The 12,005-nt window shown below is 49.8% G+C and overlaps 1 protein-coding gene across 7 annotated transcripts in view; it reads right to left on the bottom strand.

Moving 5' to 3' along the window:
- Nucleotides 1-12,005, bottom strand: part of TNRC18 (trinucleotide repeat containing 18) — a 160,779-nt gene that overhangs the window by 81,423 nt on the left and 67,351 nt on the right. For all 7 annotated transcript variants that reach the window (XM_056806452.1, XM_056806453.1, XM_056806456.1 and 4 more), the window contains 2 exons: nucleotides 8,463-8,588; nucleotides 3,641-5,449 (listed from right to left, as the gene is read on the bottom strand). In XM_056806452.1, the coding sequence (XP_056662430.1) occupies nucleotides 3,641-5,449; nucleotides 8,463-8,588 (1,935 nt within the window). The remainder of the gene's footprint in view (nucleotides 1-3,640; nucleotides 5,450-8,462; nucleotides 8,589-12,005) is intronic.

Below are 12,005 nucleotides of genomic sequence, written 5' to 3'. Positions count from 1 at the left end.
ACTTTTTTTTTAGCCCCTTACCTTCCATCTTAGAATCAGTACTGTGTATTGGTCCCAAGGCAGAAGAGCAGTAAGGGCTAGGCAATGGGGGTGAAGTGACTTGCCCAGGGTCACACAGCTAGAAGGGTCAGAGGTCACAATTGAACCCAGGATCTCCCATCTCATGGCCTGGCTCTCCATCCACTGAGCCCCCTAAGAAAACCTTTTTATAGTTTAAAATAAGACAAAAAGTAAACACCCCACAGACCCAACATTACCTTGGGCCTTTTCCTTTTCTCTTGCTTGGCTACTGAAGACTGACCACAATCTCCCATTTTTGATCCTCCCTCCCACCTGAATGTTCCTGACTGGCTCTCCCCAGTCTTCTAAAAACCCTTCTTTCTCTCTAGTGTCTGAAAACACACAGACACACGTACGAATCTCACAACATCCAAATACACTTCTATGGTTCCCTCCTGGGTCCTTTCATGGCGACTGCTCTGTCCCAGAAGGTGAATCCTGTGCATGTCTGCCAGGCATTCCTAGCCTTCCATCAGGGCAGAAGGCCAGGGAGGTGGATGAGAAAATCCTCTTTTTTTTTCTCACCTAACTCCAATGGCTACCCATCATGGCCAAGTGTTGACAATTTCTAGGGCTGTGGACTATGGTTATAGGAATGGACCTAATGGAGAAACAATCTTGACTAAACTGATTCTAAATTCAGCCCAACAACTGGTCTAAATAGGATTTTCTTCCTGCACTCCATTTCAAGCCACAGATTTATAAGTCTTCCCCAACATACAACCTAACTGCCATCTCCCTATCCATGGAGAAGATCGAGAACTCAAAGTGCCCTCCAAAGCCATCTCATTCCAACCCTCCTTATTCAGATGAAGAATCAGAGACTCAGGGGAAAGAAGAGACTTTCCCGGACTCCCACAGGGCATCAGGGAGGGTGGCAGGACTTGAATTCATCTCTGCTGGTCCTATACCCAGAGTGATTTCCATGATCAAACACTGCCTCCCCCGTCCCGCACTCTTTCCCCGGGGATAGAGGTGGGGCCTGAAGTGAGGAAAAAGACCAGAGTTTAAATCCAGCCTCCAACACTTCATCACTGGGGGAAGTCAGGAATATCATTTAACTTATCTCTCAGTGTTGTCCTCTGTAAAGCACTTCCCTCCAGAGATGCTTCTGAGCATCAAACCAGATAATATTTGTAAAACGAGACAATATTTGTAAAGTTCTCTATAAATGCTGGCGATTTCATTTGCCCAAAGTTTCTCTAGTTCCTCCCCTGCTCATGAACTCTCCTAGAACCAAGGAGACTGGAAGGAAGGTCCAAAACTGAAGCAACAAACAGCGAAATGCTCCACTTGCTGTTATTCTCTTGAGACGGGACCCTCCTTTCCTCCTCGGAACTTTCTGCTCACTTGTCTTGTTTTTCTTATTTAGACCGTGAGTAGAAAGCATGTCTTGCTCTATGTTTTGAATGGTACCAGGGACATGGTTGGCACTCAAAATTTTTAAACCCTTACCTTCCTTTTTAGAATTGATACTATGTATTGGTTCTAAAGCAGAAGAGTGGTAAGGGCTAGGCAATTGGGGTTAAGTGACTTGCCCAGGGTCACACAGCTAGGAAGTGTCTGAGGTCACATTTGAACCCAGGACCTCCTGTCTCTAGGCCAGGCTCTCTATCCATTGAGCCACTATTCACATTCAGAGGAAACACTGTGGGAACAGAAACACCGAAGAAAAACAACTATTTGAATACATGGGTCGAGAGGATATGGCTGGGGATGTAGACTCTAAATGAACATCCTAATGCAAACACTAACATGGAAATAGGTTCTGATCAAGGGCACAAGTAATACCCAATGAAATTGCGCGTTGGCTGTGGAAAGGGTGGGGGAGGGAAGGGAGGAATAGAAAATTATTTTTGTAACCAAGGAATAACGTTTGAAATTGACCAAATAAAAATGTTAAAACAGAAACAAAAAAAAAAGTTATTATGTATCATCCTTCCCACTTTCTCCTCTCCCCACAATAACAAGAACATCTCTTTTCTCTCATGAATTCACCTTAGAAAGTCTGGGCTTGTACAGACTGAATATAAAAATGTAAAAGCTAGCCTTGAAGACAGAAGACCTAGATTCAAATCCCACATGACACCTAGTGCCTGAGTTACTGTGCACCAGACATTCATTTCTCAGTGTCCCAAGGGCCTCTCACCAGACTATAAATTGCAGAGCAGTTACTGATCCATCCTAGTAGAGGGAGTTTCCTCACATGGGAGTCCCCTCTCTGAAATGAGAAATTTACATCAACAAAACCATTTGGGTGCCCCTTGGAATCTGTTCTGGAGAGGGTCGGATCTGTACCCAGGTTACCCTCTCTATCTCTGAAGAGGGTTAGCTTCCCAGTTGCCTCCACATTCCCGAAGGCTGGCTTCGGAGAGGCACAGAGAAAAGGAGCTCTTGGTCTGGGGACCTCAGAAGAGCCTGGGATGCGCTTTTTCCTGATCCGATGCTTCGGCTGTCTGTCTTAGCCAGCTCTTCCTCTGTCTCCTGGCCCTACTACCCACCTCTGCACTTCCAACCTTTTAGGAAGAGTTGCCGCTACGTTCCAACAAAGGGAACTAACAGAGGCACCAGGAAATGAAACATTTGACCTATTAAAATACCCTCAAAATGTGAAAGTAGACAGCATAACAGACTGTCATCCTAACTGTGGGGGAAAATGACAGAGACTTTAAATTTAAATTACAGACCCTAAAATTTCAAAAGGAGGCCAATCCAATCCAGGGTGATATTTTTAACCCTTTCCTCACCTTCCTATTTGATGCTCTGGTCATAGAATTAAGAGTTATTTTCAGGGCAACCAGCTAGGTGGCTCAGTAGATTGAGAGCCAGGCAAGGAGATGGGAGGTCCTGGGTTCAAATGTGGCCTCAGACCCTTCCTAGCTGTGTGACTCTGGTCAAGACACTTAACCTCCATGGTCTAGCCCTTACTGTTCTTCTGCAATGGAACCAATATATACAGTATTAATTCTAGGACAGAAGGTGAGGGTTTTAAAAAAAAGCTATTCTCGTTTAAAGGGTAGATAAATGGAGACACAGAGCATTCAATAACTTGCCCATAGACACCGGGCCTCCTTCCTTTTGGCCTATTTGGTCTCCCAACTAGACTGCAACATTTCCCTCCATCTCCCCTCATTGTCCTAACACACAGGTTTTAGAACCTCTCGATACACACTGAGTTCTCAAATACAGGCATGGAATATCCCCTCTGCTTCTCCTCCTCTCCCCTTTTTTTATCATTTCCTTCAGATTCTATGGGCCAACCTTGGGCCAAGAACTGCTCTTCTGGAGTTCCTCCTTCATCCCCATCCAAGGACGTGTCTCCAGGAAGAGAGAGAGAGACAGAGAGGAAGCCAGAGAAAATGAGGGAGGGAGAGAGAAAGAGAAAGAGACAGAGACAGACAGAGAGAGCGCCAGAGAGATAAAGAAAGAGATAGCGAGACAGACAAAGAGAGACAGGGGCAGAGGGAGAGACAGAGAGATGATGAAAGAGATAGAGGCAGAGGGAGATGGAGAGACAGACAGAGACAGAGAATCGGACAGCGGAGAGAGAGGGTGAGGTCTTTTCCCATGCGGGTCCTACCTTTGATGTTGCTCAGGGATAAAGACCGATCCTGGTCCGCCAGGCTGGGCCCCAGCTTACTGCTGCTGTTGTCCTTCTGGCGGGCCACTGCCACGGCAATGCCCACGGGCGGGTGCCTCACTTCCACCTCCCCCTGCGACCCAATGCTCTCCCTCCCAAAAGACTTGGCACTCTCGGGCCTCTCGGGGTCCCTCTTCAGCTGCTTGCCCCCTTGGTGGGAGAGCAGCTGCTGGACTTTGGCGGCACCGAGCTGCGAGGGGTCCAGTTTCATGTTGCCCAGCCCGCCGAAAGGGCTCTTCTTGCCGCTGCCGGGCCGGGCCGAGGCCTCCTTGGCGAAGCTGCCGCTGTACTTGATGAGGCTCTGCATGGCAGAGCCCTCGCTGTGAGAGACGGGATGGAGGTCCCCCCCGACGCGGGGGCCTCCCACCACAGACACCCGCGGTAGCCCACTGGGGTCCAGATAGGCCTTCTTGGCCGCCTCCTCCTCCACCCGGCTCACGTGGTTGTGCTGCGCGGCCAGCACGGCCATCTGCGTGGTGGCGAAGTTGCTCATCTCGAAGGGCTTCCACTTCTGCTCAGGAGGCAGCTTGAGCTGGCCGGGGTCCGGGTGCTGCCGGGAAGGCTCCAGGGCGCCGTACGCCTTGGCCGCCTCCTTGGGGGCCGCCCTGGAGAAGCGCTCCCGCTCACAGGCGCGGTGCTCGACCTCGGGCTTCAGCAGGTCCTTGGGGGGGAGGTAGTCCCTGCTCTCGGGGGACCCCAGCCCGGCGCGGCTCTGGAAGGGCTCAGAGGTGGTGTGCCGCTTCAGCACCGACGAGTTGGCCCGGATCACCGAGTTCTTCTCCCGCAGCACCTCGGCCCTCCGGGCATCGCCCGGGCACGGGAAGTCCTGGGGCAGGAGGCCGCGTGAGAGCTCGGCCAGGCCCCTCTCTGAGGGCGGCTGGAGCACGTCCACTTTGCTCGCCTCCTTGTCCTTGGCCTTGTTGTCCCGGGCCTGCGAGGCGATCTGGATGGGCCCCGTGCGCTCGTCGTAGGCCTCGATGGAAGGCACAAAGGTGGGGGCGATGACTTTGTGCTCCCGGCCCGGCTCCTTGGCCGGGGGAAAGATGGTGTACATGCTGGAATGGACGGGCTGCGGGGGGAATGTGGCCACACACGCCGAGGCCGACGAGGAGGGGGTCATCTTCCCCGGCTGCTGCACGGGGTGCGGAGAGGGGCAGGTGCAGGAAATGTGCAAAGTGGTCACGGCGGGGAGGACGGCCTCGCCGCGCTTCATTCTGTCCAGGTGGCCGTGCGCGGCGGGCCGCATGTTCTCGTCGTGCCGGGCCGGGTCCTTGCTACAGCAGTCCTGCTCTGTGCCCAGGACCTTCAGCAGAGGGTCCCCGCCGCCGTTGCAGTTGCTCAGCGACGACGTCTGCAGAGGGTTTTTGGATTTGGGCTCTGCGCCCCCCAGCCCCCGGTGGCCCGCGTGCTCCGTCAGGAAGGGGGACAGACGCTCGCCCATCTTGGCCGCTCGCTCCAGCCCGCTCAGCCTGCGCTCCCCCTCCGGCTTGGCGTCCTGGGTCAGGTCCACCACGCTGCGTGGTCGCGGCTCCTCCTTGGCCTTGCCGTCCCTCTTGCCGAAGGGGGGTGGCAGGTCCCCCCTGCACGCCCTCTCTTTGCTGTGCTCCTTCCCCGGGCCCTCCCGGGAGCTCTTGGGAAGGTGGCTGAGATCCTTGTCCCGGAGCAGGGAGCCCGACGAGTGGCCGGCTGGGGTCCTGGAAACAGGGTTCTGGGGGTGCAGGGCCACCTGGCCTGGTAGATAGAATCCATCTGCAAAGCAGCAAAAAAGGAATGAGTTGTCTGTAACTCAGGTCAGACGGGCCTATCCTTACCCGGCCGGAGCAGCATCCATACAAATAAAGCAGGATCAGGAAGAGGCCCACTTACCCAAAGCAGAATATTCTCCCTAGCCTGAGATACTTCCTAGCTCTGAGACCCTGGGCAAGTCACTGAACCCCCACCCCCGTGTGCCTAGTCCTTGCCATTTTGTCTTAGAATCAATATTAAGACGGGGGGGGGGGGGGGGGGGAGGAAGCTGGGTAGCTCAGTGGATTGAGAGCCAGGCCTAGAGACAGGAGCTCCTAGGTTCAAATCTGGCCTCAGCCACTTCCTAGCTGTGTGACTCTGGGCAAGTCACTTGACCCCCCTTGCCTAGCCCTTACCACTCTTCTGCCTTGGAGCCAATACATAGTATTGACTCCAAGATGGAAGGTAAGGGTTTAAAAAAAATTTTTTTTAATTAAAAAAAAATTTAAAAAGACAGAAGGGAAGGATTTTTTAAAGTGGAATATTCCAGAGAATCAATGATAACACATGGGATGGACTCAAAATGCAGGATGAGATTAGGCCTTTTTGAGGGAATTTGCTTTGCATGATTGTTCTTATTTGTCAAAGCAAATTTTGGGTGTTCCCTTTCTTTCTTTCTTTTTTTGGTCCAATGGTTGGGGAGAGAAAAATAAAAAAATTGTTCATTGGAGGCAGTTAGCCAGACCTGGAAATAAGAGGTCTTGGGTTCAAATCTGGTCTCAGGTACTTCCTAGCTATGTGACCCCGGGCAAGTCACTTAACACCAATTGCATAACCCTTATCCATCTTCTGCCTTGGAACAGGTAGTAATTCTAAAACAGATGGTAAGGGTTTATAAAAAAAACATTTTTTAATTTAAGGATAAGGGGGATGCTTGTGATAATTGAAAAATAAAATGAAACAAACTAGAGTATTTTAAAATTATGAAAAAGATAAAGGTTGAATACTCTAGTATGCCAGGCTTTTGGTTATTTTCACCCTGGGGTGAGAGCAGAAAAGCTCGTCAAATTTACCACTTCAAAGTTGACTTTATCCCAGGCCCAAATAGAAGAAACCCAGGAAAGAGTAGAATGGACGAATCCAGATCCATTCTATCCGCTCTGTCATCAAAGATACAGTAGAGCCCATTGGGTCCAGATGAAACCAAGCTCTCCCTCCTCCCCGATCCGCCCTAGGGATGGTTCTCCAAGTGAGCAAAACAGAGGCCAGACTCAGTGAAGCCTTCAATGGAGTTCCTGACCCTGCAGACAGAATAATTTCCAAGCCTGGAACTCAGCACCCACATCTACAATCCCCCAAGAAGCAAGAGATCAGGCACCCTCAGCTCCCTCTCGCCCCTTTCTCATAACAACTCCAAAGTTATGGTCTCCTTGTTGGCAAAGCTGTGATTCCTGGGCCAAAATCTGAGGTTATTCACAATATCATGATATTCTGTGGAATCCTGAAGAAGATATCTTTGGAGTGTGAGGAACCACGTTCCCTCACTCCCTTTTGCCAATTTCTCAGCCAACAGGAGGAGAGGGAGGTACATAGATGAGGTAGCTTTGATGAAGGCAGGATATCCAGGGGAGGCAGGAAGAGGGATGTGTGTGTCTGTATGTATGTATTTATTCAGTCATTCATCCTTACATTAAACAAATATTTACTCTCAAAATGTAGAAAGTAATGTAGGAAACAGAAAAGCATAATTCACAGTTGTGTGTGTGTGTGCATGTGTGTGTATGTGAGAGAGAGAGACACACACACACAGAGACAGAGAGAGGGAGAGAGAGGGGGGAGAATGAGAGGGAGAGGGGGGGGGAAGGGGGGGGAGGGAGAGAGACAGAAAGTATGTATATGAGGAGAGAGAGAGAGAGAAAATGTGTGTGTATGAGAGAAAGTGTGTGTGTATGTATAAGTGAGAGAGACAGGGAGAGAGAGAAAGGGAGAGAGGGAGAGAGAAAGTGTGTGTGTGTGTGTGTGTGTGTGTGTGTGTGTATGAGAGAGAGAGAAAGAAAGTGTGTGTGTGAGAGAGAGAGAAAGAAAGTATGTGTGAGAGAGAGAGAGAGGGAGGGGGAAAAGACATAGAGGGAGAGGGAGGGATAAAGGAGAACAAAGAGAGAAGGAGAAAGGGTGAGAGGGAGAGGGGGGGAGAGAGAGAAAGGGAGAGGGGAGGGAGAGGGAGAAAGAGGAGACAAAGGAAAAGAAAGGGAGGAGAGAGGGGAAGAGAAAGAGAGTGAAAATGAGAGAGGGAGGGAAGAGGAGAGAGAAGGAAGGAGAGAGGGAGGGAAAGAAAGAAGGAAAGGGAGGAAGAGAGGGAAAGAAAGGAGGAGAGAGAGGGAGAAAGGGGGAGAGAGAGAGAGTCTAAAAGAGATACATAGTGAGGCAGAAAGTTACACAAAGGGTGTCTGAGAGGAAGTCAGAAAGCTGGGCCTTTAGATCCTGGAAGGAGAGAAGAAAAGGGCAGGTGAAGTGCATCTCCCAGCACAGCGTCTACAGGAGTATCCTAAACACCAAACCAAGCTGCCCTTTTGTGGAGGATCTGGGGTTTGGCTCTGCCCAAGTCAAGAGGTTAGAGGATCCCTTGGCTCAATCTCTCTTCCATATAGTAACCACTGTTAGGGCCAGGGGGTTGGGAGGGGGCAGAAGGAAAAAGAAGGGAGTGTATCCCTGAGGCTCCAGAATAGAGCGGGCCAGAGAAGCTCCCCTGCCTGGGCACTCTGGGATGGGAATCCCTCCCATCCCTGACATAACCCATCTGAGATCTCACCCTCCCTCCCTCTCACCCGCCCCCCCCCCCCCATGCCTAACAAGGAGAAACTGGCATTAACAAAGAGGGACGTGGGGAGGGCAGGAGGAAAGCATCTTGCCAAGGCCTGCAAAGGCGGAGGGAAGCTGCCATGTGGGAAGAAGAGGAGAAAAGGGGAGCTGAAGCATATGTCTGCTGTGTGCAGACAGACGGCACCCAGCTCCCAACAACCCGCCCATGCACGCTGACCTTTCGGAGAGTCAAAGAGGCCGGGCTGCCCCAGCTGGGCCAGAAGGGGACTGCCGCTGTTGGGGGGCTCCAGGTGGCTCAGGGGAATATACGAAGGGTACAGCCCATTAGGCAGATGGGAAAAGCCTGAAAAACAGAAAGAGGAAACATGTTTGGGGAACAGCATGCTAGCAATTTTTTTTTAACACAAAATTGCAGACTGTTTTGGCTGGCAACCCCAAATGCCAGATGAGGCAATTGCTAGATTTAGTGCCATCTTTCCTTAAACACTCGGCCTTCCATACCAGGGTGCGCCCCAAAGCAACCCAGCCCCTCGAATCCTCTAGCATCGCCCCAGGTGAGAGGAAGAGGGCTTGGAATCCCAGCCTCTCAGGATGATGGCCACAATCAGTAGAACAGCTGGAGAAGGAGGCAGTGTGTTACGATGGTCAGCCCCAGAAGTGTGGGGAGCAGGGTTCTAGTCCTACCTCTACTCTCCACTAACTCCCGGGGGTGGGGGGGGAGCACGCTTCCATTTCTTCATCTAGAAGACAGTGAACTTTGTCTCTTTGGGGTACAAACCCAGCAGGTGTATGGCTGGATCAAAAGGCAGGGAGTCATTTAAAGCCTTTGGGCATAATTCCAAATTGCCTTCCAGAATGGTTGGATCCATTCACAACTCCACCAACAATGCATTAGTGTCCCAATTTTGTCACATCTCCTCCAACATTTATTACTTTCCTTTGCTGTCATATTGGCCAGTCTGCTAGGTGTGAGGTGGTACTCAGATTTGTTTTGATTTGCATTTCTCAAATCAGGAGGGATTTAGAACACTTTTTCATGTGATTCATGATGGTTTTGATTTTAGAAAACACTGAACTTTAGAGACAGTATGGTGATCAAACTCTTTGGAGACTTAGAAAATCTGGAGTTTTAATCCTTGCCTTGCCATGGGTTAGCTGGATGATGTTGGGAAATCACTTAATTTCTTGTTCTTCTTCTTTTAAACCGTTACCTTCTGTCTTAGAATCAATACTAAGGATCAGTTCCAAGGCAGAAGAGCATCAAGGGCTAGGCATTGGGAGTTAAGTGACTTGTCCAGGGTCATATAGCTAGAAAATGTCTGAGTCTGCTCTGGAACTCACGGAGAGGAGTCTTGCAAATTTCAGGGTCAATGCTCTATCCAACAAGGCACTTAGCTTCCCCTTTCTAGTATTTTATACACACACACACACACACACACACACACACACACACACACACACACACACTTATACATACATTCCTATATGCCTAGAGTATTAGGTATGTAGAAGTTCGGGGGGGTTTGTGGATGAGGTTCAGTGGCTTTTCTCGTGTCTGCCTCTCAGTGATCCCCTTTGGGATAGACGCACACAGAAAGCACAGATGACCTTCGGGCTTCTAAACCAAGGCCAAGCTCCCCCCTCTGTTTCCTGTAGAAGGCAGACTGGTAAATCCCAGCTGGCGCGCTCAGGCAGGGTCACTGTGTCCTGCAGCAAGCAGGCAGCTCCCTCATTTACCACTTCAAAGAACGTTCCTTCTTTAGACCCTTTCTAACCCAGGCACACTATCTGTCCTTCTCCCAGGACCTCGTCCCTGGGAATGGACTACAGAGCCCCAAGGCCACTTGGCAAGAGGAGCCCTTGGAGGGCGTCAGTCATTAACAGCTCCTGGGGAGGGCCCAAGAAGGACCATCTCCTGGGTTGTTCTAATCTTAAGGGGCTTCTGTGTCTCTACCAAGGTCTACAGGCAGACTTAAAGCAACAGGGAGTTCAGGGAAACCAAGAGAATACAACTGACCAATCCCACTCTCCTCCATATTCACACAGAGCAAGGTACTGTCACCTTAACATGGATTCCCAAGCCAGCCACTGAAGGTGGAAAGGGCAGTTCCTAGGATTCAATTTTAAAACAAAACAAAACAAAAAGCATCTTACTTTCTGTTTTAGGAACAACTCTAAGACAAAATGGCAAAGGCTAGCAGAACAGGGTAAAGTAACTTGGCCAGGGTTACACACCTAAAAAGTGTCAGAGGTTAGATTTGAACCCAGGTTGTCCCAGATCCAGTATTCTATCCAATATGCTACCTAGCTACCCCCAATTTGAAAAAATAAATACAACTGGTGGCAGCTGAGTAGCTCAGTGGATGAAGAGCCCAGCCTAGAGACAGGAGGTTCTGGGTTCAAATCAGACATCAGACACTTCCTAGCTGGGTGACCCTGGGTAAGTCACTTTAACCCCCATGGGCTAGCTCTTACCACTCTTCTGTCTTAGGACCAATATACAGTATTGATTCTAAGGCAGAAGGTAAGGGTTTTAATAACAATAAATGAAAAATAAAATTTTATCTTGTTTTTAACTTCACCCCCTTTCCTAGAATATCCTAGAATATCTCTTTCCTCCCAGAAAGCAATCCTTTACAACAAAGAAAATAAAAAAGGGGGAGACAGCTCAGTGAAACTAACAGACACATGGAAAGAGTCTGACAATATATACAATCTTCCACATACCCATAGTCCCCCACCTCAGTGAAGAAGGCTGGAAGTCTCATTCATTCCACCTGAAAGAGCCATCAGTAACTAGATAGCACAGTGGGGAGAGTTTCAGGCTTACACAGTCTCCCTAATTACAGGAGTTCAAACCCCACTTGTTGCTTGCTCTCTGTATGACCTGGAACAAGTCACCGTACCTCCTTAGGTACTGGAGGGGTTTGCCATTTCCTTCTCCAGCTCATTTTACAGATGAGGAAACTGAGGCAATGGGGGTGAAGTGACTCACCCAAATCCCCTATATATCTTACATAGCTGGGACACAGTGCCTGACCTGAACTCAGGAAGCCTCCTTTTCCCAGGTTCAAATCCAACCTCAGACACTTACTAACTGGGTAACCCTGGGCTAGTCACTGAACTACCTCAGTTTCTTCATCTATCAATGAGATGGAGAAGGAAATGGCAAACCACTCCAGTTTCTTTTTGCCAAGAACATCTTAAATGGGCTCATGAAGAGTCAGACACAACCGAACCACCACCAACTAGCCATTTATGTGCCCGGAGCAAGCAGTATAAAAGAGATTCCCCTCTGCAGATTGTGGGGAGAGGAAGAGGAAGGGTAGTGAACAGTGGCAGAGACTCGGCCACAAGTGAGACTGCAGGAGCTGGAGAGGCTGTGACGGGGGAAGGAAGCGCTAGCTAGCTTCCAGTTTTAATTAAGTATGCTTAGTAATGGAGTGGCTAAAGGAAATGGTTCCTACTAGAAAAGAATTCTAAGTGTCATCGCCCCCGATAAATTTCAGAACCCAAGGCAAACACCCAGGCTCTCCTACTCCCCGCTTAGCAGGGATGGCTTAAAGCACAGGAGGAACATGCTCATTGCTTTATTTAATCTTCAGCACCAGGACTGGGCAGAACAAAACCCAATCTAAGGAGGATGAGGAAGAGGAGGAGGAGGAACCTGGGGCCTATCTTAGTGGATAGAGTGGTTCTTGCTTTGTTGTTCAGTGGTCTTTTTGAGTCCTGTCTGACTCTTTGTGAACCCATGTGGGAT

The sequence above is a fragment of the Monodelphis domestica genome, chromosome 7, assembly GCF_027887165.1.
Source record: "Monodelphis domestica isolate mMonDom1 chromosome 7, mMonDom1.pri, whole genome shotgun sequence".
Taxonomy (NCBI): Eukaryota; Metazoa; Chordata; class Mammalia; order Didelphimorphia; family Didelphidae; genus Monodelphis; species Monodelphis domestica.
The sequence above is the reverse complement of the archived record's forward strand: the minus strand, read 5'-3'. Positions and strand labels throughout refer to the sequence as shown.